Below are 27,793 nucleotides of genomic sequence, written 5' to 3' on the forward strand. Positions count from 1 at the left end.
CTGGCAGTTCTCTCGGTGGTGGCGCCCGCCCTGTGGAATGCCCTCCAACCAGATGTCAAAGAGAAAAATAACTACCAAACTTTTAGAAGACATAACTACCAAACTTTTAAAAGACATTTGAAGGCAGCCCTGTTTAGAGAAGCTTTGAATGTTTAATAGGTTATTGTATTTTACTGTTCTGTTGGAAGCCCAATCAAATGTTAAAAACAGTACAGCTTGTTGTTGTTGTTTAGTCGTTTAGTCGTTTCCGACTCTTCGTGACCACCTGGATCAGAGCACGCCAGGCACTCCTGTCTTCCACTGCCTCCCGCAGTTTGGTTAAACTCATGCTGGTCGCTTCGAGAACACTGTCCCACCATCTCATCCTGTCGTCCCCTTCTCCTTGCGCCCTCCATCTTTCCCAACATCAGGGTCTTTTCCAGGGAGTCTTCTCTTCTTATGAGGTGGCCAAAGTATTGGAGCCTCAGCTTCAGGATCTGTCCTTCCAGTGAGCACTCAGGGCTGATTTCCTTCAGAATGGATAGGTTTGATCTTCTTGCAGTCCATGGGACTCTCAAGAGTCTCCTCCAGAACCATAATTCAAAAGCATCTATTCTTCGGTGATCAGCCTTCTTGATGGTCCAGCTCTCACTTCCATACATCACTACTGGGAAAACCATGGCTTTAACTATACGGACCTTTGTTGGCAAGGTTACCCCTTCATGGATCACTGCCTTTGTTGTTACCCCTTCATGGATCACTGCCTTGCCGTGGCGAAGGGGCTTGAATAACTCAGAGAAGCTATGAGCTATGCCGTGCAGGGCCACCCAAGATGGACAGATCATAGTGGAGAGTTTTGACCAAGTGTGATCCACCTGGAGCAGGAACCGGCAAGCCACTCCAGTATCCCTGCTAAGAAAACTCCATGGACAAAGCAGCCATGAAATTAAAAAACAGTACAGCATTAAATATTAAAAACTTCCCTAAACAGGGCTGCCTTCAGATGTCTTTTAAAGATAGGATAACTGCTTATTTCCTTCACATCTGAAGGGAGGATGTTCCACAGGGTGGAATAATAATTTATTATTATTATTATTATTATTATTATTATTATTATTATTACACAGGCTTCATCAATACAGCAAACTTTGCAAGTGCACACAATATGCACAGTTTATAATAAGCTGCTTTCGCACCCCAGGTCCCTCGCGAAAGGGAACTGAGCAGCCAGGGTGTACAAATAAAGAAAGGCAGTTTCTGGGTCCAACCCTGCGTCTCCCAAGACAATGAAACCGGGGAAAGTAAAGTGACAAGTGGATGAACGGTGGGGAAGCCAGGAAGTGGCAAGAGGTGACTGCAAACCTCCCACATCAGCTACCCAGAAAGAGAACAACAGCGGAGGAAATGGAGAACGGACAAGGTGGATGGGAAGGGAGACTGGAAAAAACACAGGGTGCCTTTCCCCCATAACGTTACCTTTCCGTATCTGGAGGCCAGCGGCCCAGGAGGAACGTCTGTCCAGCATAAGTCAAGTGGTCAAGAGAAGCCAGCTGCAAATTAGGACCCCCAAAGAACAGGAGGCTACAAAGTCTGTGTGGGTCTGTGTAAGAGGGTGCCAGCCCAATGTTTGCCCGTGGCAAACTGTACCTGGCCTGGCAAAGGCGGGCCCAATCCCCACTGTTATTATTCTTTCCAGCCCAGGAGCTTCTAAGCAGCGATGAGAACAGCTCACTGAAGTGCAGGTCAAAGTGACCAGGGCCAACGGCTTCTGCATTCAAGCCAAGGGGTCGCCGAGGATGCCAGACACGATTTGCTACAGGGGCCAGACATTGGGGGCAAAGCCTATTCCACCAGCTTTGCTCCACGTCTTCTCTGGGACTGTTCAAAGAAGTGCCGTTTAAAAGACTGGTTATGGCATTCCCCTTAATGTTTTCATGGGGAGCAATCTGTTGCCTTTATGGCAGCAAAATGAATGCATATTAGTGCATTCTATTCACACCTGGGACGCGGGTGGCGCTGTGGGTTAAAGCACAGAGCCTAGGACTTGCCAATCAGAAGGTCGGAGGTTCGAATCCCCGCGACGGGGTGAGCTCCCGTTGCTCGGTCCCTGCTCCTGCCAACCTAGCAGTTCAAAAGCACGTCAAAATGCAAGTAGATAAATAGGTACCGCTCCGGCGGGAAGGCAAACAGCATTTCCGTGCGCTGCTCTGGTTCGCCAGAAGCGGCTTAGTCATGCTGGCCACATGACCCGGAAGCTGTACGCCGGCTCCCTCAGCCAATAAAGCGAGATGAGCGCTGCAACCCCAGAGTCGGCCACGACTGGACCTAATGGTCAGGGTCCCTTTACTTTTACTCACACCTGACCGAATATATGTGCAGCAGCAGGAAATAATTAAACAATTCAATTCAAGCACAGAACTAGTGGGAGAGAGACCCTCTCATGAAGAGCCCCCCCCCCAGCCCCAAGAGGGTGTCAGTGAGGGCAAAAGAAACCTCGAAGAGACCTGATTCGCAGAAGCGCTTTGTTTCGGCTGCTCAGCCTCCTTGCCTAAGAGCCAATGCAGGCACCAGCTGCTTTTCCACGCATCCCTCCAGCTTCAACTCTAGTTGCAGATATTATGGGATATGGTATTTTTGGTACGGATGGCAGAGAGAATGGCAGAGAGGGCGTTTGAAGGGGGTTTAGAATAAGGTTACCAGACGTCCCCATTTCCCGGGAACAGTCCCCAGATTTACAAATCAGTCCCCTGACAAAATCCACCTATTCAGTAGGAAGTTGAAAAGTGTCCCCGGATTCATTGGAAAAAATCTGGCAACCTTAGTTTAGAAGGCGTCCCCAATTTACACAATTCTGCTTATGTGTGTGGGAGCCTGAAACCTAACCCCCGCATAAGTGGGTAGTCGCCTGGACTTTTGTAGTGTTAAGTTTTTGTTTTGTTTTTATTGTATTGCATTTCCATTGGTCTGCTTGCATTTGCATTTGTGCTGTTTCAGGTGTCTTTTTCGGCTGAAAGGTGGCATATAAATAAACTGTAAGGAAACGTAACAATTCTCTGCTCCCCTCCAGCAGCAGCTGCTTCCCTTAAAAGGTAAAGGTAAAGGGACCCCTGACCATTAGGTCCAGTCGTGGCCGACTCTGGGGCTGCGGTGCTCATCTCGCTTTACTGGCCGAGGCAGCTGGCGTACAGCTTCCGGGTCTTGTGGCCAGCAGGACTAAGCCGCTTCTGGTGAACCAGAGCAGTGCAGGGAAATGCCATTTACCTTCCCGCCGGAGTGGTACCTATTTATCTACTTGCACTTTGACGTGCTTTCGAACTGCTAGGTTGGCAGGAGCAGGGACTGAGCAACGGGAGCTCACCCCGTCGCAGGGATTCGAACCGCCGACCTTCTGATCGGCAAGTCCTAGGCTCTGTGCTTTAACCCACAGCGCCACCCGCGTCCCATGCTTCTCTTAAGTCACTCCAAATGGGAGCTTAAGTGAGTTATTTAGCTACCGCAGCCCTAGATGCTGCCGTCATCTCCCCCACTCCCAGGCCACAGGAGCACTCCTGGGCTCCCTTTCTTTCCTCTTCCTACACACCCTGCCCCTCCTTGACCCATCACAGTGGCCTTGCATGCCCAGCCTGCTCTTGCCCTTCCCAGTCTTCCCAAGCCCCCTCCTTCTCCCGGCCGCCTGGTCCTCCTCCCCACCCTCTTCTACAAGCCCCCCAGCAAAAAACATGGGACTTTGGTGTGACATTTGGCACCAAGACAATGCTGTGGACTCACTGGAAACCTGAACAGGGCCTCTAAGCACCCAGATCTTGTGATCAGACACCATGTGAACAGTTAAGGCCTTTGCTGTGATTCGAACGGGATGCCTCTTGCTGAGAAGCTGTTGCAACCGTGAGTTGGGCTTCCCCCTGGTGAAGTCCTAAGGGAGGGTTGCTAAGGGGGGAATCAAGTCTTTTTCTCAGCCTCCACCCCACCCCACCACGAGAAAACTGAGCCAGGCAGATCAGGACTTCATGCAAAGGTTTGTCGTTTGTGGTTTACCGTATTTTCCGCTCCATAAGAAGCACTTTTCCCCTCCTAAAAAGTAAGGGGAAACGTGTTTGCGTCTTATGGAGCGAATGCAGGCAGGAGGCTCTGCTCAGTGCTCCCTTTAAAGAGCCGCGTGGAGCGTGTGTGCGGCTCTTCGGGGCTTTTCCCCAAGGAGGGAGAAGGGCAGCCCGTCAGTCCCTTCTCCCTCCTCGGGAAAAGCCTGCAAGCGCCGCACACACGCTCCACGCGGCTCGTGAAAGGGAGCGCTGAGCAGAGCCTGGGATGCATACAGGCTCTGCTCAGCGCTCCCTTTAAAGAATATTTTTTTCCTTGCATTCCCCCTCTAAAAACTAGGTGCGTCTTATGGAGCGAAAAATACGGTGACTTGTTTGAGGCATTCGGAGGTGATTATTTCGTACAGATTGCTGGCGAGGGCGGGGGGACCTTCTTATCTAACACTACATCTCTCAACGGAGTCCGTCAGTCCGTCTCTCTTTAAGCACAGACTACGAAGTTCAATGTCCAAAGTGACAGGCAATAAAAGGCTTACCTGGGATTCTGCAAGGTAGCCAGCTTCGTTTCCTTGTTCCAAGCCCGTCTTCACAACCTAAAGTAAAGAGGAACAACATCTTGGGTTATTTGAAACATTTCTATACCGCCCTTCAGTTTGAAACGCCCAGGGTGGTTTAACGTTTATTTATTTCCTACAATGTATGCGCTGCTTGACTGCAAAACAAACAAGCCTCAAAGCGGCTTACAAAAAACAAAAAAAACAAAAACAAAAACAAAGCAACAAAATTATCAGTAAGAACAACAACTTAAAACTTTCAAAAAGATAAAATAACAACAGACTCAAAGAAGATTAAAAACTCACATCAGTTTTCTAAATATCTCGGTAAAGGTAAAGGTACCCCTGCCCGTATGGGCCAGTCGTGACCGACTCTAAGGTTGCGCGCTCATCTCGCTCAAGATGCCGTGAGCTGGCGCCATCCGGAGACACTTCCGGGTCTCGTGGCCAGCGTGACAAAGCTGCTCTGGCGAGCCTGCACCAGCGCAACGCACGGAAACACTGTTTACCTTCCCACTATAAAGCGGTACCTATTCATCTACTTGCACTTAGGGGTGCTTTCGAACTGCTAGGTGGGCAGGAGCTGGGACCGAAGGACGGGAGCTCACCCCGCCGCGGGGATTCGAACCGCTGACCATACGATCAGCAAGTCCTAGGCACTGAGGTTTTACCCACAGCGCGACCCGCGTCCCTTAAATATCTCGGTAGGCTTGTCTAAACAAGACTGTTTTTAGCAGGCACCGAAAAGAGTACAGTGAAGGCGTCTGCCTGGTATCAAGAGGCAGGGAGTTCCAAAGGGTAGGAGTGGCTTGAGTGGGCCTATCTGCGGTAAGGCGATCTTGATGGTTTACAAGTGAAGATTAAAAACAGCAGGAAAGGAACGGCGAAAGGCAGTGCAAGGAAGGTGAGGAGGCGAGTGGGTGGATGCGTAGGGGCAGGAATGCACCAGAGACCCAACGAGGCACCTACATACGCTGGCAGGCCTCCCCCTTCAGTTGGTGCTGATGAAGACAGACCCCGCAGCCCAGCCCTCGCTGATCCCTTCCTGCCTGCCTAAATGGCCAGACTTCTTAAATGCCACAAGAATCAAACGGAATAGTATTAGACAAATGGAAACTCTGAGGCAGGGATGGTGGAGTCTGTGGGGGCACCATAGCACTCTGCAATCACCAGCTGCTGGTATCCTGCCTCATAGAATTGCTGAGTTGGAAGAGACCCCAAGTTAATTCAATCCCCTGCCAACTGTGCCGGCAGAGGACAGCCATCCCGGCTACTGGCCATCCAAGTTGGGTGGGTCCAAGGTCAACCCGTCCAACCCCACCTAAAGACGGGCAGAACTAGAGATGCCAGTGTTTTGCCACACGCAGGGCAGAAACCAAGTGTGCTCACTGTTAGGATATAGTTCCGTTCCATCTTAAAAGGAGCAGGCATGACTGCTGTGTGTCACACGCCTGTTTACTTCCAGAACAAACTTGCTGGGAACTTCCGTTTGTATATTGCTTTTGTTTTCCTGCTGTTTTGCTGGACACAAAGGGAAGCAGACATGTTTTTTCCTTTGTTCCTAAACTATGCTGAATAAATGTTGTAAATATGCTTACACGTCTCTGTCCACTGATTGATGCTGTTCCGGGAACCGGAGATCACCAAGCTGCTGGCCGGTGGCTGGAGCCAGCTGGGGGCCTACCAAATGCCCCCGTCTCCCCGGCAGCATCCCAACACTCACACCCTGGCACAGACGTCCCCCTGCCCTCCCTCATGCGCACAGATGGCCCTCACCTTGATGATCTTAAGGGGAGCCGGGTAGAGGCCTTTCGTTTGCTTCCGCACTTTGCCCTCCACCGTTTTGTAGACTTGCTGCCGCACGAAGGCAATGCCCATGGCATAGTCCATCATCTCTGCAAGGCAACGCAAAGCAGGTTCAAGGGAGGAAACGGCCCAGGGGGCTGACCCCAGGGAGGCCAAGGGCCAGGGCAGCTTGCCCCCGGTGCCAGGCCAGGCCAGACCACTCACTCTGCATCAGCCCCTTGTTCCTTTTCTGCGAAATCGTCTTCTTGGCGAGGCCTCGGGCAAAGGTGATGGCCACTTCCTCCAGGTACTCCAGCGTCCGCTCCTCGGGGCTCTTGATCCCTGGCCCTGCGAAGGCAGAGGTGCTGTTTTAGCAGGAAGTGAAGGTGCATTCAAAGGAGACAGACTTCCTACGAGAGAATCCTGCATCCAGCTCTCTCACTGGAGCCTTTGGTCGACTGTTTAAGGCAGCCGCAGACGTTCCTAGACTGCGACAGCTTGACCACATGGCGGAATTGCTGCAGTGGTTGGCCCAGAGGCTGCAGCTGGGGCAGAATGTGGCAGCGAGATTGCTTGCGGCAGCAAGATATGTTTCCCCCCTCCAGCCTCAGGGGCTTTTGTCCCTGCAGGTGTTGCTGCCCTACAAGTCCCATCAGCATCACTGGCCGCTGGCTGTATTTGCTGGGACTGAGGGGGGAGTTGCAGGTCAGTGATGGTTCCCCTGCCTTGGGGCCTGAAACATCACAGACCACACCAAGCCAGGTGCAAGGCCACGGAACAGGTGTGTGCACCTAGAAGCGTCTCCAGCTAACCTAGAGGATCCACCAGCTGGTCCACCAGCCCCATCTTCTTCGCTCTGTCAGCGCGGATGTTTCTTCCGGTCAGCATCATGTCAAAGGCAGCAGGGAGCCCCACCTGAAACGCGGAAGGAAATGGGTTTTACATGCCAGAAGAGCAGGGATGCTGGAAAAGCAGACTCCCTCCCTCTCTGGGTGAGTTCACCCACTCACCATCTTGGGCAGCCTCTGGGTGCCTCCTGCCCCCGGCAGCAGCCCCAGCAGCACCTCTGGGGTTCCCAGAACAGTCTTCTTGTCCTTGGTTGCTATTCTGTACTGGCAAGCAATGGCAACCTGGAAAGGGAAAACAGGGAGCTTCCTGAATGCACAGTCAGGCGGTTGCGTTCATCTGGCTTAGAATGGTCAAGGGGTCTCCAGAGGTTCGGACAGGACCAGCCATTCCCAGCCCTCCATGGAAGAAGAGAAGAGGAGTTTGGATTTGATATCCCGCTTTATCATTACCCGAAGGAGTCTCAAAGCGGCTCACATTCTCCTTTCCCTTCCTCCCCCACAACAAACACTCTGTGAGGTGAGTGGGGCTGAGAGACTTCAGAGAAGTGGGACTGGCCCAAGGTCACCCAGCAGCTGCAGGTGGAGGAGCCGGGAAGCGAACCCAGTTCCCCAGATTACGAGTCCACTGCTCTTAACCACTACACCACACTGGATCTCCCACACTGGAGATGCTGGGGACTGAGACCAGGGCCTTTTGCACGCAGAGCAGCTGGTCTGGAGGCGAGCCAGGATCCTTCCCTTATGGCAAATGCAGAGAAGACAGTCACACGCACACCATTCTCCCTTTCATTATGGAGCACAGGCTTTCCCGGCTGCTCCCTACCTCTAGTCCTCCCCCAAGGCAGGACCCGCTGATAGCAGCAACGATGGGCTTTGGCGATTTCTCGAGCTTCTCCAGCATCTTCTGTCCTTCCTGAGAAAGTAGAGTTATTTCTTGGCTGGACTGGCAGGCCTCAATCATGCTACGGGCAGGACAAAGAGAGAGTTTCGTGGCTGTGAACGAGGCGCACCGCTGTCCACCTTACAAAGTCATCCTACCTCTGTAGAGAAGCAATTCAAGCTGCCTGCCCAGTGACACAGGGCTCCTCCTTCACCCAACTCTGTGTGACTGCCGCTAGGGAAGCAGGTGTGTGCTACAACTGGGTGCAGCCGCCTCCTCGTTTATCAGACTCTCTGCTGCAACACAGATCTGCTGTCCCAGACCCTGGTGCATGTGAGGGAGTGTGTGGGGTGTGTGTTGTGGTTCTGGACAGTTAAGAGTTAACACTCCCGGAAGCGTTCTTATTAACTGGGTGCACTGCCCACATGATCCGGGCATTTTCCTATGATCTATGCTCTCTGAGGGCTGCAGAGAGCAGTCTGTCTGAGAATGTGAGCAAGGTAGTTTCCTTTTGTTAGAGGCAGAAAGCTGCAAGCATGCAGCTAGACTTTGTAGGTTTTTCTTTTCCGTTTTTGTATGCTTCTAAATGAAGAGTGATAGAAGCACTGGTGTCGAACTGAGTTATTGAAGACAACACGTCGACACAGACAAAGCCATTTCACGCTGCGTGTGAACTCTGCTAACGTCTGACAACTGAGAGGAGTTGCAGCGCACGAGTGGAAGTGTGTGGGCGCCATTGAAGTTTGTCGGAGTGGCAATAAATCAAATTTATTGCAGTGCCGTTGCATCAGACTCCCTGGGTCAAAGGATTTTTTAACCCACAAACTTTAACAGTGTGAACTGGCCCAACCTCTCAGGGGACTTTCCTTTCTGGAGGTATTTCCCCAAGAGTCAGCTTTCATTCCTGCAGGGTCCTAACATCTCACTTGTGAAGAGATAGCTACCTCAGGACTACCTGTCACCAGCTAGTAAGCAAGAAGAGAGGCAGGTGCTACTGCTCTGGGTCCCAAGTAGACCTCTGGTAACCAAGGCTCTGCAAAACAGGCACCCTTCACCAGCCAACCACGGCGAGGGCAGCAGCCGCTCCAATCTGAAGCAGTGGCAGATGGGGATAATATTATAAATAATAATTTATTATTCATACCCCGCCCATCTGGCTGAGATTCCCCAACCACTCTGGGCGGCATTAAATATTAAAAACGTCCCTCAACAGGGCTGCCACCACTACCAAGAAGGCTTCCATCTAGGGCATTGCTTTCATTATGTCCTGTTGCTTGTCTTGTCTTGCATGTCCTGTTTGCAGTTGGGGCCTGACTCTGAATCTGCGAGAGCCAGGGGAAGAGGCTGTGGGTTAGGCACAGCAGCATCAACTAGGGTGGTGACAGTGTTAGCAATAAACACTGTGTTACTGTATGGGAGAGGAGCTTTTCCTTAACCGGGAACTCTGGAAGAAGCTGCTGGGAATAGGAAATCTCTGAAAGACTGTGGAAGAAAGGGGTCAAGTTCACCGCATGTACTCTGTTATAGGAAAATATAATGAAAATGATGTATAGATGGTATTTGACTCCTGTAAAATTAGCAAAGATATATCATAATTGTGACAATATATGTTGGAACTGTAAAGAAAAGGAATGAACCTTTTATCATATGTTATGGACCTGTCCCAAGGTGAAAGACGTCTGGGAAAAGATTTATAATTAATTGAAAAAAATGTTGAAATATACATTTCTAAAGAACCAAAGACCTTTCTTCTTGGAATAACAGGTTTGGAATTGCCCAAGAAAGGTGTTAAATTATTTTTGTATGCCACAACTGCTGCTCGTATTTTGTTAGCTAAAAAGTGGAAAACCCAAGAATTACCAACAATAGAAGAATGGCAGATGAAGATGATGGATTTTTCGGAGCTAGCTGACCTAACCGGAAGAGTCCGCGACCAGAAGGAGGAGGAGTATCAGGAAGAGTGGAATAAATTTAATGATTAACTAGTTAAATTTGTTAAGTTAAATTAACTGAAAACAGCTTACAGATACTTAATTGGCTTAGGACTTTATTTATGTTAAGTGATGAATTAATATGTTTAATTCCATAAGGTGAAGATTTAAGGATGTTAATGTTTAAGTTAAGTTTCATAAGAATTGGGATTTGGAAAACCGTTAAAAGGACATGCAATGAAATTCAAACAAGCGAGGAAGTCACTTAACAAAGGTAATAAGTGTAATTTTCAATAAGGCTATGATTTATGTTTGTTTGTCTTGTGTGTTTGTTGATAATATTGTGAAAACTAATTTTAAAAATTTGAGGGAAAAAGGGAATAGGAAATCTCTGAGGCCTCCACTGGGCCTCCTCTTACGCTTGTGATGCACCACACAGGTTGAGGTGTGGTGAACTACCAACTGACTTCCACAACTCAACACCCACAGAGTCCCCTCCACCAAAACAAGGTTTGAAAGCCAGCAGAACAGGTTGCAATATGTGTGTGTGGGTGGGTGTGGTGTCCACAACAGCCAGCCCCATTGGCAAATGTGCCCACAGACCCGAAAAGATTTTAAAGCCATTCCCCAAAGCAGCCTTTGCCCACTTGGTGCACCTCCAATGTTCTGGACCGCAGCTCCCACTAGCGGAGGCTGTGGCTGATGGGAGCGAAGCACATCTGGAGGGCACCAAGCAGGCAAAGGCTGCCCCAAAGCACACGACCGGTTTGCCCCTTTTCCCACCCAACAGGACCCCTCTTCCCGCCCCGGTGGAACTTACTTGATGTCTGCGCCAGCTATGAAGCAGCCGGGTTTCGATGAGATCAGGACAGCGCTACTGACGGCCTCGTTGGCCCAGATTTCGTTCATTACGGCGGAAAAGTCGTCTTGCAGCTGCCTGGAGAGGGTGTTGACCTGGGGGAAATGAACAGGCACGTTGAAGCCAAGGCGGGCAAAGGGCAAGCTCCCACTCTGGAAGGAGAATGGCCCTTGCTTGTCCTCGCCAACATGGAACAGCATCGGGAAAGAGATGGCATGCCAAATGTCTTGAGGCTTTGAAATGTACTCGTAAGTGGCCGGCAGCACACCCTTCTATTTGGTCTGGCATACCATCTCCCTCCTTTCTATCTCCATGACTCCCAGGCACCCCTTTAAACCTCTCTGCGCAGTTTAAACCGCTTGAGCCCACAGGGAAGCGACAGGAAAACCTACCTTGGAATTTGGAGAGTTAAAGCGCACGACAGCAACATCTCCTTTGATGTCATAGTTAACATGGCTTCTTGCTGGAGCGGGGGAAAAGAGAGATTTATAGGGACATTTCAATAGGGGCAAATGTCAGGTTCTGCACTTCGGCAGGAAGAACCAGATGCACAAATATAGGATGGGGGGGGGGGGGAACCTGACCTACTAGCAGTACATGTGAAAAGGATCTAGGGCAGCGGTTCTCAACCTGTGGGGCCCCAGATGTTGTTGGACTATAACTCCCATCATCCCTGAGTTCTGGCCTTGCTAGATAGGGGTGATGGGAGTTGTAGTTCAACAACATCTGGGGACCCACAGGTTGAGGAAGGCTGATCGAGGGGGTCTTGGTGGACCACAAGATGAACATGAGTCAACCGTGTGATGCAGCAGCAAAAAAAGCTAATGCTATTATAGGCTGCATCCACAGAAGTCTAGTGTCCAGGTCAAGGGAAGGAATGGTCCCTCTCTATTCTGCCTTGGTCAGACCACACCTGGAATACTGTGTCCAATTCTGGGCACCAATTTAAGATGTTGACAAGCTGGAAGGTGTGCAGAAGAAGGCAACCAAGGTGATCAAGGGTCTGGAAACCAAGCCTTGTGAGGAGCGGTTGAAGGAGCTGGGTATGTTTAGCCTGGAAAAGAGGAGACTGAGAGGAGATATGAGAGCCATCTTCAAATATCTCAAGGACTGTCCCATAGAGGATGGAGCATGCTTGTTTTCTCCTTGAAACAATGGCTTCAAGTTACAAGAAAGGAGATTCTGACTAAACTTTCGGAAAAACTTTCTTACTGTAAGAGCTGTTTGGCAGCGGAACGGACTCCCTTGGGAGGTGGTGGACTCTCCTTCCTTGGAAGTTTTTAAGCAGAGGTTGGATGGCCATCTGTCAAGGATGATTTAGCTGAGATTCCTGGATTGCAGGGGGTTGGACTAGATGACCCTCAGGGTCCCGTCCTACTCTAAGATTCTATGATTCTATATTTATTATTTCTCCATGCAGGACTTCAGCAAAACTTAGGACAGGGGCCACCAACCATTTTAGGGTCATGGGCACATCTGGATGCCATGGGTGCCAGGCTCTCTGGTTATCACCTCCTTTGGACCTCACTGCTGCTGCCACCACCCAGCTCCCCAGAGAGGCAGAAGAGGGAACGGTCATCGTGGGCCACTGCTGGCACAAACCCACTTAATGGAGAAGCAGAGCCAAGCGCTGTTTGAGATAGGAGAGGTGGCAATTGCTCCAAAGGGTGCTTTGCAAGGCCATGGAGGGGCTTTTGAGAGGTGGGGGGCTGCACCCAGCTGTCAATCATGTGACATCATGACAGCATTGTGTGACGTGTGGGTGGCCCCATCCACCTGTCGAATTAGGCCTGCAAGGTTGTATTCGATGGATGAAAGGACATATGATTTTTGCCATGACTGAGAATCGCATAGCCAGGGACCGAGTACTTTAAAGTGTTAAGATCAGAAGGCGGAAAATATGAAAACAATGAGAAGAGGCAGGAATGAAGATTTGGAGATATTCAGAGGTCCAGACTATGGGGAGCCCAGAAAAATTAATAATTGCAATTTGGACTACAATTTGGTTGTTTTTAAAATTTTAGTTTATTGTTTTTAATTGGATTATGATGCGGATATGTTGATTGGCTGTTTTTATTGGAAAAATCAATAAAAATGATTTTAAAAAATTAGGCCTGCAAGGTTGATCCTGGAGGCAAAAACTACACTGAAGTCACTATGGTCTCTTTGTTTTTACTACCAGGGTGGAAACACCGTCCCCCAGCCAATTCGTCTTCTCTGCCAGATTTCTTTCAACCAGGGCAGAACCCCCGTCATCGCCACCAACCCCCACCAGACCCAAGAACTGACTTACACTTAACTGGGGAGGATGTGCTGAGGTTTCGGCAGGCGTAACCTGAGACAGAGAGAGATTCCCGGAGTTACTTTGGAACTTCAAATAAATCAGAACATTTGCCATCCCTGCTGGTGCCTTCAAGCAAAGTCTCTTTCTGAGTGATGAGGCTCAGTTGAAAGCAGGGTGGATTTGATTTAAATCAAATGATTTAAATCACTAGTCAGTAAGACTTGATTTAAATCATATTTTTTTTTAACAAAAAGACTCATTCTTGCTGGTATCATCTTAATATTTACAACCAGATAAAGGTTTCATTTCTGGAATAATAAATTTTCAGAGTAGCTTTTACAGTTATATGAAAAATTACTGATTTGGTTATACTATTAGAAATATATCGACAGATAATTATAAAATTATTGTTTATATTTGGACAACTTTTCTGCTGTACTTTATTGGAAAGAGAAAAATAATCATTTCCTTAGTAACAATTTAAACAATTTATTTAGCTAAAACAATAACATTATAGCATATGTATCCGTGTTTGTTAACTGATGTGGTTAAAGGTTTTGTTTTGCTTTTTTTTAAAAAAACTTAGACTGAGTTTTAGCACACATGAAAAACTTAAAATAAACCCTTATTTCCTGATGAATAGCCTTTGGACTATAATGTAACTTAAATAGAAAACTATACAGTGGTACCTTGGGTTAAGTGCGTAATTCGTTCTGGAGGTTCGTTCTTAACCTGAAACTGTTCTTAACCTGAAGCACCACTTTAGCTAATGGGGCCTCTTGCTGCTGCCGCGCCGCTGGAACACGATTTCTGTTCTCATCCTGAAGCAAAGTTCTTAACCTGAAGCACTATTTCTAGGTCAGCGGAGTCTGTAACCTGAAGCATATGTAACCTAATCCATATGTAATCCAAGGTACCACTGTATTTAGAAAGATTTTCCCTCCAAAAGCATTTTATTTTTTAAAAAATCTGGTTTAAATAAAAAAAATCTGATTTAAATAAAAAAAAAACCAATGGATTTTTATCCACCCTGCTTGAAAGGACTTGAAAACTCAATATCGCCTTGCACATGGTTACACAAGCCAGCATGGCACGTTTGCCGTTTCGCAGTGTTTGCTATGTGTCTTTTCCAAGCATGGCTTCCCAACATACACCTGGAAGTCTGAGCGTTGCTATTTATTAAGTTAAACTCTGAAACTTGATCTGATCTATCCATTGTGTTAACAAGACACTGCAGCCCGTTCCAGAGGGTCCCAAGTCCATCTGAGGGGAGGGGGAGCCACCACATCAGAGACCAAATATGTGCCTTGCGCAAGCCAGTCATGTGACCCAGCCCCAAACCTGGAGGTGCGCCATGGCCTTTGGCCCACATTTCCAGAGTGGAAAAGAAAGGACCTTTCACCTACATCCTGCCATGCCCATAAATGCCGGCACTTTGGAGGTTGATGAAATTGCCAGCCAGTCTCTTCGGGGGGGGGGGGGGGCTGGAGGACTCCCGCTATCTTGAGCAGAGCCAGCTCAGAAAGATGCCAGAGTTATGCTTCACATATTCTGTGCAGATGAAATTCAATGCACTGCTCATAAATGCTTATTGGGATGTGAAAGACCTGCCCCTTTTTTGCCCGGGCGCTCGAGCTAGCATCACAAAAACCAAGCTGCTTCACTGCAAAGGTCTCATCCACACTTTTGCTCAACCCAAATTTCAATAATATTTAATCATATTTTCTGTACAGATTAATCCCTCCTGGGTCCAAAAACTTTCCTCTTTGTTCTGTCCCTGGAGAAAACCCAGTCTTGCCCACTGAAGTGGATCTTCTCTGATACTGTACACAGAAAATCCAAAGAGAGATTTTGTTTAACGGACCTTCAATTCAGCAAGCAATTTTGGATTTCCATAAGGCAGAGCTGGGCAATATTGAGAAAAGCTGTCGGACCCTGGGGAACTTTTCGGGACACAATATGGTCAAAATACAGGTCAAGCAGCAGCGTGGGTGAGCCTTTAAAGGTAAAGGGACCCCTGAGCATTAGGTCCAGTCGTGGCCGACTCTGGGGTTGCAGTGCTCATCTCGCTTTATTGGCCGAGGGAGCTGGCGTACAGCTTCCAGGTCATGTGGCCAGCATGACTAAGCCGCTTCTGGCGAACCAGAGCAGCGCATGGAAACGCCGTTTACCTTCCTGCCAGAGCGGTACCTATTTATCTACTTGCACTTTGACGTGCTTTCGAACTGCTAGGTTGGCAGGAGGGATGAGCCTTTAGGCAGGCCCAATAGTGATAAGTGGGACGCAGGTGGCGCTGTGGGTTAAAGACTCAGCGCCTAGGGCTTGCCGATCGAAAGGTCGGCGGTTCGAATCCCTGCGGCGGGATGCGCTCCCGCTGCTCGGTCCCAGCGCCTGCCAACCTAGCAGTTCGAAAGCACCTCCGGGTGCAAGTAGATAAATAGGGACCGCTTACCAGCGGGAAGGTAAACGGCGTTTCCGTGTGCGGCTCTGGCTCGTCAGAGCAGCGATGTCACGCTGGCCACGTGACCCGGAAGTGTCTCCGGACAGCGCTGGCCCCTGGCCTCTTGAGTGAGATGGGCGCACAACCCCAGAGTCTGTCAAGACTGGCCCGTACGGGCAGGGGTACCTTTACCTTTACCTAATGCTTACTTGCTTCTCTGGCTGCTTATAAACATGCAAGATAGCAGGAAAGAGGATCAGTCATCTCATACGAGCAAATCCCATTCAGCTCAAGCCCAGAGCAGCTTCTGAGCTTGCCACAACCTGACAATGAACGAAGAGGCTCCAGACTGCAGGCCATTTCATGGCAATCGCCAAATGTTATGTTGCAACACAGCGTTCGGTATGACTACATCAACCCTTCTGCCCACCTTGTTTTCCAGAAACTTCCCTTTCCCAGAAATACAAACTCTGGAGATCAAGGGCCTTCCCCATGCAGCACCAAATATTTCTTGTACAGTGGTACCTTGGAAGTTGAACGGAATCCGTTCCGGAAGTTCATTCAACTTCCAAAACAGTTCGGAAACCAAGGTGTGGCTTCCGATTGGCTGCAGGAACCTCCTGCAGCCAATCGGAAGCCGCGACGGACGTTCGGGTCCCAAAGAACATTTGCAAACCGGAACAAGCACTTCCGGATTTGCGGCATTTGGCAGCCGAAACGTTCATTTTGCAAGTCGTTCGAGATGCAAGGTACGACTGTACTGCCATTTAGAAGAAACTCTGCAGAAGTACAGAGTTGTTGTTTTTAAGTTGCACTTTAGGAGGAGATGGCTTTAAATCCAACTGCAACAAAAAAACATACAGGCCTGGGTACAGAGGAAACCTGGGAGGCTGCACACATTTAACAGGATTAGAAAGTGTCCTTCGATTTGCAGTTAACCAAGGCCTGGAAGATGCCCAGCATGTTCAGATAACAAAAGGATGAAATTTAGAAAGGAAGCAAGCTGACTCTGCCCATACAATCAAGACCACTTTTGAAGGACACATGGAGGTCTCTCACGTGGTGAAATGATCTCTCCAGGAAGCCCAGACAGGTACCCACTATGCTGATTTTCTGATGCAAGGCAAATACTGTCTATTTCATTTTCCCAGAACAGGCAATCCTAAAACACTCTGCTGTAACTGAATTTAATCTTTTTTGTCAAGAGGAAGTGCAGTTCCAAGGATCGGCTACTCGACTGGCAGAAAAGGAAGTTGTTGTCTTCATGCTTTTCTCCAGCAGAATCTGTCTGATCACAGCTAGATACGGAAAGCTGGATTATATACCTGCTTTGTCTGATCCAGCTACATGATTCCTTACTGCCGGTCCCAGAATAGTAGAGTTTCTTGAATGGCTTAAAAAGGGGATTACATAAATCCATTGGTAAAAGACCTACCAACAGCTATTGGTAAAAGACCTACCGATAGCTATTAGCTGTGACAGCTAAGCAGAAACACCAGGTAAACCTTTCGGATTTTGGGGATATTCAGCCAGGAAGGTCTGCAGCCTTCAAACCCTGCTTATGGGCTTCCCAAAAGTATCTGGCTGGCTGTTATTAGAAACAGGATGCTGGACCAGAATACGCTCAAGTCTGATACAACAGTGAGGCACTTCTACATGTCCCATAATCCTGCAGCGGTAGCATGAATTCAGGGTCTCCCAGTTCCCACTGAGTCCCCAAATTCTTTGGAATGGGAAAAGCTAAGGATTTTGACCCACAGGACATACTTAAAACCAGATGGGCGGGGTATAAATAATAAATTATTATTATTACTACTTAAGGGTTGCTCAATCATCCAATGGCCAATTGTCACTCTCATGCACATATGCAAAGTCAGTCACCACATCACGGTGCTGAGCTGAGAGGTTTCAATCTCTCAGCTCAGCACCACATTGGGTGCCCGGTTTTGCCCACAGCTGACAGGCTCACCACCTCTGCTTTTGGAACAGTCACTCTTAGGAGGCACCAGCCAAGGAAGAAGACTGTAGGAAAGCACGGATCAGTTTAAACACTGAGGCTTTTCTGGAGGAGTCCACTGAGGGACATTTGATAACCACTGACTTGGGACCAGTTTACCTACAATATCACCTTAACTCACATGTGCCCACTCAACTACTTCAATCAGCAGAATTGGCATCACTACATGCACCAAATAATACCCATTCCATATCTGGAAGAACTTGATTGTCGAGAGTAGCAGTGCCTGCACTTTGGAACTCCCTGCCCCTTGAGATCAAGCAGACACCCTCACTGTACTCTTTTTGGCAAGCCTATCCAGATGCTTAGAAAGTTGAGATAATCCTAATCTGTTTTAGTATTCTAGCTCTCATATTTTTTAAAGCTGGGATGTAATATTTTCCTTGATTTTACTGTTTTATCTTTTTGTAAACCACGCTGAGCTTTGTTTTTTTACAATCAAGTGGTGTATAACTTTTATAAAACAAACAAAAGAGGAGACTGAGATATAGAAGAGCCATATCCAAATATCTCAGGGGCTGTTCCATGGAAGATGAGAGCAAGCTTGCTTTCTCCTGCTCTGGAGGATAGGACTCAAAACCACAGACTCCAGCTGCAAGAAAGGAGATTCCAACTAAACCTTAGGAAGAACCTTCTGACAATCAGAGCTGTTTTGACATTGGAATGGTCTACCTTGAAAAGAGGACGACTCCCTTTCCATGGAAGTTTTAGAGCAGAGGTTGGGTGGCCATCTGTCAGGGATGCTTTATAATAATAATAATAATAATAATAATAATTTTATTTATACCCCGCCCTCCCCAGCCAAGGCCGGGCTCAGAGCGGCTTACAAGCAATAATAAAAACAAGATGGATGATTACAAACTTAAAAACAAAAATAAAATACAACATTAAAATAATGGAACATTAAAATGTAGCCTCATCGCAGGAGGAGAAGGAAAAAAAAAATAAAGAGAGGGAGGGAGGGAATCAAATTGGCTCCAAGCCAAAGGCCAGGTGGAACAACTCTGTCTTACAGGCCCTGCGGAAAGAAATCAGATCCTGCAGGGCCCTGGTCTCATGAGGCAGAGCGTTCCACCAGGCTGGAGCCAGAGTTGAAAGTTGAACTTTATCTGAGATTCCTGCATTCACAGAATTGCCGAGTTAGAAGGGGACCTCGAGGGTCATCTAGTCCAACCCCCTGCAAGGCAAGCATCCTGGTGGGCCAGAACCAGCAACCTTCTGGTTAGCAGCCAGGTGCACTGACCCATCACAGGGGTGGGTGGGTTGGACCAGATGTCCTTTGAGGGGGGGTCCCTTCCAACTCTACCGTTCTAGGATTCCATTGGGGGGGAATAAGCATGGACCAATGGTACCAAATAGTATGGGAAAACAGCCCTACTAGGAAAATTAACCAATAAACTGAAACTGACATGGAGACAAGCAGAAGAAGACACATTCACCCCGGTATGGCTCCCCTTTATCACATACACAGCCCAACAAGACAACGATAAAAATCCACCAACAGCATACAAATCAACCTGATCCAAAACACCCACCCACCCCACTCACACATGAAAACAAAGACCACCACAGCCAACCACAAATGAAGAACCACACCCTAGGCCAACCCCAACCTCTCTCACCACCAAAGGAACACAAGTGAACAGCAAAGAACCTGCACAAGCAACGCTGATACCAAACCCTACATATAGTAAGTGAAATAGAAACATCGCCCACCCCCACCCATCTTTCCCCCTCCCCCTCTTTCCATCCAAATGTCTCAACAAATGAAAATGATTTGTAAAAATGTTACATGGGGGGGGGGGGAGAGAGAGAGACATTGCACATACTTTCGTAAATCAACAAAATCTTTAATAATATATTTTTTTTAAGGATTCCATTGGGGGAGGCACAAGGGGAAAAAGAGCAGGAAAGGGCAGCTAGAGAGACCTTTGGGCGGCAAGTGGTTGCAGAAGAGAGGAGCCCAGGCAGGGCTCCGGGGGTGGAGGGAAGAGGGTGGAAGGCCTAGCTGTCAACTCTTCCCTTTTCTTGAGAGGAATCCTATTCGGAATAAGGGAATTCCCTTAAAAAAGGGGGGAAAGTTGGCAGCTATGCCCTGGGATAGCATCATAAGATTCTAGAGTGGGGACAGACGCCAATGTGGGGGTGTTCAGGGTGGCGGGAGAGGATATATTATTTGTTAATATCTTTCCTAACTTGCATTAGCAAGTTCCTTTACTGAGCAGAGTTTACACTCCCCTTTTTACATGCACAGCAGATAGCTGGTTGCAGGCTCTCACTATTACGCAATTCAGTTGGCAGCTATGCCCTGGGATAGCATCATAAGATTCTAGAGTGGGGACAGACGCCAATGTGGGGGTGTTCAGGGTGGCAGGAGAGGACATATTCTTTATTAATATCTTTCCTAACTTGCATTAGCAAGTCCCTTTACTGAGCATACACTCCCCTTTTTACATGCACAGCAGATAGCTGATTGCAGGCTCGTGTGAGCCTCTCACTATTGCACAATTCAGTCTGTCTCAGTTCCTGGTAAGTTCTCTTGAACCCCTCTTAAAAGAATAAAGAGGCCACAATCATAGCTGTCGACCTTTCCCTTTTCTTGCGAGGAATCCTATTCGGAATAAGGGAATTTCCCTTAAAAAAAGGGGAAAGTTGGCAGCTATGCCCTGGGATAGCATCATAAGATTCTAGAGTGGGGATAGACCCCAATGTGGGGGTGTTGAGGGTGGCAGGAGAGGATATATTCTTTATTAATATATTTCCTAACTTGCATTAGCAAGTCCCTTTACTTTCCCCTTTTCTTGCGAGGAATCCTATTCGGAATAAGGGAATTTCCCTTAAAAAAAGGGGAAAGTTGGCAGCTATGCCCTGGGATAGCATCATAAGATTCTAGAGTGGGGATAGACCCCAATGTGGGGGTGTTGAGGGTGGCAGGAGAGGATACATTCTTTATTAATATATTTCCTAACTTGCATTAGCAAGTCCCTTTACTTTCCCCTTTTCTTGCGAGGAATCCTATTCGGAATAAGGGAATGTCCCTTAGAAAGGGGGGAAAGTTGGCAGCTATGCCCTGGGATAGCATCATAAGATTCTAGAGTGGGGATAGACCCCAATGTGGGGGTCTTGAGGGTGGCAGGAGCGGATACATTCTTTATTAATATATTTCCTAACTTGCATTAGCAAGTCCCTTTACTTTCCCCTTTTCTTGCGAGGAATCCTATTCGGAATAAGGGAATTTCCCTTAAAAAAAGGGGAAAGTTGGCAGCTATGCCCTGGGATAGCATCATAAGATTATAGAGTGGGGATAGACCCCAATGTGGGGGTCTTGAGGGTGGCAGGAGAGGATACATTCTTTATTAATATATTTCCTAACTTGCATTAGCAAGTCCCTTTACTTTCCCCTTTTCTTGCAAGGAATCCTATTCGGAATAAGGGAATTTCCCTTAAAAAAAGGGGGAAAGTTGGCAGCTATGCCCTGGGATAGCATCATAAGATTCTAGAGTGGGGATAGACCCCAATGTGGGGGTGTTGAGGGTGGCAGGAGAGGATACATTCTTTATTAATATATTTCCTAACTTGCATTAGCAAGTCCCTTTACTTTCCCCTTTTCTTGCGAGGAATCCTATTTGGAATAAGGGAATTTCCCTTAGAAAGGGGGGAAAGTTGGCAGCTATGCCCTGGGATAGCATCATAAGATTCTAGAGTGGGGATAGACCCCAATGTGGGGGTCTTGAGGGTGGCAGGAGAGGATACATTCTTTATTAATATATTTCCTAACTTGCATTAGCAAGTCCCTTTACTTTCCCCTTTTCTTGCGAGGAATCCTATTTGGAATAAGGGAATTTCCCTTAGAAAGGGGGGAAAGTTGGCAGCTATGCCCTGGGATAGCATCATAAGATTCTAGAGTGGGGATAGACCCCAATGTGGGGGTGTTGAGGGTGGCAGGAGAGGATACATTCTTTATTAATATATTTCCTAACTTGCATTAGCAAGTCCCTTTACTTTCCCCTTTTCTTGCGAGGAATCCTATTCGGAATAAGGGAATGTCCCTTAGAAAGGGGGGAAAGTTGGCAGCTATGCCCTGGGATAGCATCATAAGATTCTAGAGTGGGGATAGACCCCAATGTGGGGGTCTTGAGGGTGGCAGGAGCGGATACATTCTTTATTAATATATTTCCTAACTTGCATTAGCAAGTCCCTTTACTTTCCCCTTTTCTTGCGAGGAATCCTATTCGGAATAAGGGAATTTCCCTTAAAAAAAGGGGAAAGTTGGCAGCTATGCCCTGGGATAGCATCATAAGATTATAGAGTGGGGATAGACCCCAATGTGGGGGTCTTGAGGGTGGCAGGAGAGGATACATTCTTTATTAATATATTTCCTAACTTGCATTAGCAAGTCCCTTTACTTTCCCCTTTTCTTGCAAGGAATCCTATTCGGAATAAGGGAATTTCCCTTAAAAAAAGGGGGAAAGTTGGCAGCTATGCCCTGGGATAGCATCATAAGATTCTAGAGTGGGGATAGACCCCAATGTGGGGGTGTTGAGGGTGGCAGGAGAGGATACATTCTTTATTAATATATTTCCTAACTTGCATTAGCAAGTCCCTTTACTTTCCCCTTTTCTTGCGAGGAATCCTATTTGGAATAAGGGAATTTCCCTTAGAAAGGGGGGAAAGTTGGCAGCTATGCCCTGGGATAGCATCATAAGATTCTAGAGTGGGGATAGACCCCAATGTGGGGGTCTTGAGGGTGGCAGGAGAGGATACATTCTTTATTAATATATTTCCTAACTTGCATTAGCAAGTCCCTTTACTTTCCCCTTTTCTTGCGAGGAATCCTATTCGGAATAAGGGAATTTCCCTTAGAAAGGGGGGGAAGTTGGCAGCTATGCCCTGGGATAGCATCATAAGATTCTAGAGTGGGGATAGACCCCAATGTGGGGGTCTTGAGGGTGGCAGGAGAGGATACATTCTTTATTAATATATTTCCTAACTTGCATTAGCAAGTCCCTTTACTTTCCCCTTTTCTTGCGAGGAATCCTATTCGGAATAAGGGAATTTCCCTTAGAAAGGGGGGGAAGTTGGCAGCTATGGCCCTGGAAGGGAAGAAGAGGGGGAAGGGCTGGGGGGGAGCAGATGACCTTCAGGAGCCCCCCTGCCTCTCAGCAGCTTCAGGGGCCGAGAACGGGGTCCGGAGGGGGCCCAGGGGGGGGTCCCCTGCCCCTTCCTCCCCCCCCCCCCGGGAAACGAGGCCCGGGCGCCCCCTCCTCCCCCCCCCCCGCCTCACCTGAGCGGCAGCCCCGGGCCCGGCAGTACTTGAGGGCGGGCGTGAAGCGCGTGAGGCTCCCGATGGCCCGGACAGCAGCCGCCATCTTGGCCGAGCGCGGAGGTCGAGCGAGAGCGAGCGAGCGAGGCGGGCGCGAGGACGGAGGGCGGCCCTGGCCCAAGGAGGCGGGGAGGGGCCTCCCGCGACGCCCCGGCGCTCCTCGACGACGACAAGGGCTGTCCTCGGCGATGCCTGATGGAAAGCGCCCCCCTCGCGGCCGCCCTCGGCCCTCCTCTCCACGTGGAGATTTGCCTCCCGCGAAGGGGCGCTTCGCCCTTTCCTCGCGGGTTTTTTTCCTCCGCAGAATGAGGCGGGGAAAGCGTCGTGCGGCGTCAGGCGGCGCTAGGGCAGCCTCAGGGGCGACGGCGGAGGCCCGAGGGGGCTTTCCTGGCCGAGGCGCGCTCGGAGGGGGAGTGGCGACGCCTGAGGGAGAGAGTCGGAGGGGCGAAGGAGGCTGCCGGGCTCGTCAGGTGAGGAGGAGGAGGAGGAGGAGAAGGGCCGCCGGTTGTCCCCCTCGCTCTCCGAGCTCCGTGGGGCGCCGGGTTCGAGTCCTGACAGGGGTTGGGAGGCGGTGGCTGTGTGACCCAATGGTTAGAGCCATGGATTGAGGGCCTTGGTTTTGATGGGGGGGGAGGAGGGGGACCAGGCCTCGAGGCCGCTCTCTGGGGGGTGACATTGAGCCGCCCTTTGCTTCTCTTAGCTTCAGCCCCATGCATTGCACCGCAGGGGGTTGGACTAGATGACCCCTGGGTGCCCCTTCCGACTCTACAGCTCCAGGATACCTCACAGGGCTGGCCGGGGGGGGGGAGAGAGCCGTGTTCGGAGCTGGAGCTCCTTGGGAATGGAGCCCGGTCTTGGCTGGGGAGGGCGGGGTATAAATAAAAAAATTATTACTATTATTATTATTATTATTATTATTATTATTATTAATGAAAGGCGGGATGAGATCAAGGGGATCGGGGAGGATTTATGGCTCCCGAGGGATTACCAGGGGCGACAGTCCCATGACTGACGCAACCATAACCTGTGTTGTTGAGTTGAAGAAAGTGGGGTGGGGGATTTTGTATGGAAGGGAAGTGAGCTCAGTCAGAGCAGTACGAAAACTCCTGGCGTCAGAATTGAGGCCCTAAGAAGAGTCCCTGCAGCTGGATCAGGCCAAACCCGGGGGCCCATCTAGGCCAGCCTCTTGTTCTTGCAGGGGCCGGCCAGGTTCCCTAATGGGAAGCCCACAAGCAGGGAATGGGGGCAGTAGCCCTCTGCTGACTGGGGATACCAGAGGCATGCCTTGATAGCAGCCTTTATCCTCCATTTTTTTTAAGACAGTGATACCTCGTGTTACAGACGCTTCAGGTTACAGACTCCGCTAACCCAGAAATAGTACCTCGGGTTAAGAACTTTGCTTCAGGATGAGAACAGAAATTGCGTGGTGGCGGCAGCGGGAGGCCCCATTAGCTAAAGTGGTGCTTCAGGTTAAGAACAGCTTCAGGTTAAGAACAGACCTCTGGAACGAATTAAGTACGTAACCAGAGGTACCACTGTATTTATATTCTGGTTGACAAAACCCCTCCCTGGTTCCTTAAAAGCTTCCACTACACCAGTCCTGAAAGACCTGCCTTGGCTCCCAGTACATTTCTGAGCACAATTCAAAGTGTTGGTGCTGACCTTTCAAGCCCTAAACGGCCTCAGTCCAGTAGACCTGAAGGAGCGTCTCCACCCCCATCGTTCAGCCCAGACACTGAGGTCCAGATCCGAGGGCCTTCTGGCAGTTCCCTCCCTGCGAGAAGTGAGGTTACAGGGAACCAGGCAGAGGGCCTTCTCGGTAGTGGCACCCGCCCTGTGGAACGCCCTCCCACCAGATGTCAAGGAGATACACAACTTTCCAAAGGCTTCTGAAGGCAACACTGTATCAGGATTTTTTAAATGTATGATCCATTATTCTATTTTTTTATGCACTGGAAGCCACTCAGAGTGGCTGAGGAAAGTGGAACCCCAGCCAGGTGGGAGGGGTATAAATAATAAAATTATTATTATTACAAACTTTGACAACAAGGAAAGGACAGAGAGTGTCCCACTATTACTACAATGTAGAATACTTCATAGCCTCTTTAGAACATTCAAAGTGCTTAATGTACACAGTCCTATTGTCATACTTACAACAGCCTTGTGAGGTAGCAATTGTTGTTTTCACCATGTTATACTCTTAGGAGAGGGAGTGGCTTACTTAACTACGGCCTCATGGCGGGCATGAAATTCAAACCAGGGATTTTGTAATTTGTAATTTTGTAATTTGTAGTCCAGTCTCCACACTGCTCCAGCCTCACATGTTATGAAACTACCTGGGCTTGTGGTGTGCTGTGTGGTTGCATATTTTCTTTACAAGTAGTATATTTGCCAGTTTTGAAACTTGATGGATATTGTGGCTCTTATGGAGAGCAAGGGAGGGCTTTCTGCTGATGGCAGATGCTGGAGGCATAGCTGTCAACTTTTCCCTTTTCTGGCGAGGAATCCTATTTGGAATAAGGGAATATCCCTTAAAAAAAAGGGAACCGTTGACAGCTATGGCTGGAGGCCAAAAAGAAGCTGTTCATTTTGTTAATATTATGCTGGCACACAGGACGCTGCCTTATGCTGAGGAAGATAGCTGCATCATCTCGTTCTCTGTTCACTGACAGTGTCTCTCCAGTTACAGATAGGTAGCCGTGTTGGTCTGCCATAGTCAAAACAAAATAAAAAAATTCCTTCCAGTAGCACCTTAAAGACCAACTAAGTTAGTTCTTAAAAGGGACGCAGGTGGCGCTGTGGGTTAAAGCCTCAGCGCCTAGGACTTGCCGATCGAAAGGTCGGCGGTTCGAATCCCTGCGACGGGGTGCGCTCCCACTGCTCGGTCCCAGCGCCTGCCAACCTAGCAGTTTGAAAGCACCTCAAAGTGAAAGTAGATAAATAGGGACCGCTTACCAGCGGGAAGGTAAACGGCGTTTCCGTGTGCGACTCTGGCTCGCTAGAGCAGCGATGTCACGCTGGCCACGTGACCCGGAAGTGTCTCCGGACAGCGCTGGCCCCTGGCCTCTTAAGTGAGATGGGCGCACAACCCCAGAGTCTGTCAAGACTGGCCCGTATGGGCAGGGGTACCTTTACCTTAAGTTAGTTCTTGGTATGAGCTTTCGTGTGCATGCACACTTCTTCAGATACACTGAAACAGAAGTCACCAGACCCTTCTATATAGTGAGAAGGTGGGGAGGGGTATTACTCAGAAGGGTGGTGGGATTGGGTGATTGGCAGATAGCTGTGATGAGCCTGTTGACGACTCTTAACGACTGCAATAGGTCTTACAGGAAAAAGCAAGGGGTGAGAAGGTGAAAAATGGCTTTGTCATGTATAATGAGATAAGAATCCAATGTCTTTGTTCAGACCAGGTCTCTCCATGGTTTTAAGTTTGGTAATGAGTTGCAATTCAGCAGCTTCTCTTTCCAGTCTATTTCTGAAATTCCTTTGTAATAGAACAGCTACTTTGAGATCTTGTATAGAATGTCCTGGGAGATTGAAGTGTTCTCCTACTGGTTTCTCTGTCTTGTGGTTCCTGATGTCAGATTTATGTCCGTTTATTCTTTGGCGTAAGGTTTGGCCTGTTTGTCCAATATAGAGAGCTGAAGGACACTGTTGGCATTTGATGGCATACACAATGTTAGACGATGAGCAATTAAATAGTCCCGAGATGGTATGTGTGATGTTGTTGGGGCCAGTAATGGTGTTGTCCGGGTGTATGTGGCAGCAAAGTTGGCATCTGGGTTTATTGCAGGCTCTGGTGCCAGTGTCCGTGTTAAGTCTAGTTGTAGTATTATTGTGGGTTAGGAGTTATTTAAGATTGTCTCTCCAGACTCTCAAGTCTTCCACAGTTCTACCTATAAATGTTACGGATTCAGCCTGGGCCCTTATACATGCAAAGAATATGCTCTACCACTAAGCTGTAGCCCCTTCCCAAAGACCTTAATGGGGGTGGACTAGGTTTAGGTATTACCTAGTGTGGGGTGGGATTTGGTTTGGAGGGATGGTGTAGTTCCAGAACCATTTTAGGGTTTGGACCCACCTGCAAGGAGGGAGCTTGGTGCAGCATTGAGAGGAACTTGTTCCTTTGTAAAACTTTTAATATCGGATGTATTGTGGACCAATATTAGCCTTAGTGAAAACAGGCCCCTAAATGCTTCAGTAGAGCATATGCTTCCTAAATAGGAGCCATGCTGGTCTCCAAAAAAACTGACCTTCCCCCCACCTCCAAAGGCTAACTTGATTGTAAAATGGAGCTGGGGAGGTTGGTTCCTGGAGTGAAAGATTAGGGAAATGAATGGGTTGAGCAACATGATTATGAGCCGAACACTTGTAAGAATTCTTTGTTGAGGTATTTGTAAAGCTGAATTTCTTGTCTTGGAATGGAGAGAGAATGCTTTGAGCACGGTGTTAAACAACACAGGCTCTTTACAGTCTTAACCTGATGTGTAAAGCTATCCTTTGTCATTTCTTAAACATGCTAAGTGCCTGTTCAGGCAGAGATTTAAAACAAAGACAAAGGCACAAATGTAGCAAACTGTATACTGGGACTGCAAACTCTCTGGTTTTACCAAAGACGTCGGGCTACTTTGACCCTTGGGCAACATTGCTGCAAAAAGTTTCCATAAGATGCTGGGGGAATCTGCAGTCATTTAATCTGTGTTGCATCTTTGCACTGTAGAGAAAGAACCACATCATTGTGTCTCAGGTTGTGGTTTCTGCTTGCCCAGTGATCTGTCCAAAGACTTGGCAGTGGCTTTGGAAAGCAGGTGGGGTGGGGGGGAGTGATGACCTTGACTTTCCTGGACCGGGCA

At 48.5% G+C, this 27,793-nt stretch overlaps 2 protein-coding genes across 2 annotated transcripts in view; one reads left to right on the forward strand and one right to left on the reverse strand.

Annotated features, from left to right (window-relative positions):
• HADHA (hydroxyacyl-CoA dehydrogenase trifunctional multienzyme complex subunit alpha) overlaps positions 1-23,056 on the reverse strand; it is a 37,432-nt gene extending 14,376 nt beyond the window's left edge. The window contains exons 1-10 of the mRNA XM_079968618.1: positions 22,899-23,056; positions 13,167-13,208; positions 11,266-11,336; positions 10,835-10,968; positions 8,027-8,165; positions 7,366-7,485; positions 7,168-7,270; positions 6,581-6,703; positions 6,347-6,465; positions 4,553-4,609 (exon numbers count right to left, since the gene is read on the reverse strand). Of these exons, the coding sequence (XP_079824744.1) occupies positions 4,553-4,609; positions 6,347-6,465; positions 6,581-6,703; positions 7,168-7,270; positions 7,366-7,485; positions 8,027-8,165; positions 10,835-10,968; positions 11,266-11,336; positions 13,167-13,208; positions 22,899-22,983 (993 nt within the window). The 5' untranslated portion in view covers positions 22,984-23,056. The remainder of the gene's footprint in view (positions 1-4,552; positions 4,610-6,346; positions 6,466-6,580; positions 6,704-7,167; positions 7,271-7,365; positions 7,486-8,026; positions 8,166-10,834; positions 10,969-11,265; positions 11,337-13,166; positions 13,209-22,898) is intronic.
• A 211-nt stretch (positions 23,057-23,267) lies between these two features.
• The window catches only part of HADHB (hydroxyacyl-CoA dehydrogenase trifunctional multienzyme complex subunit beta), a 30,133-nt gene continuing 25,607 nt past the window's right edge, over positions 23,268-27,793 (forward strand). Inside the window, exon 1 of the mRNA XM_079968825.1 lies at positions 23,268-23,407. The gene's annotated coding sequence lies outside the window, so the exon portion shown is untranslated. The remainder of the gene's footprint in view (positions 23,408-27,793) is intronic.

This window comes from Podarcis cretensis (assembly GCF_951804945.1).
Source record: "Podarcis cretensis genome assembly, chromosome: 3".
Lineage (NCBI taxonomy): Eukaryota > Metazoa > Chordata > Lepidosauria > Squamata > Lacertidae > Podarcis > Podarcis cretensis.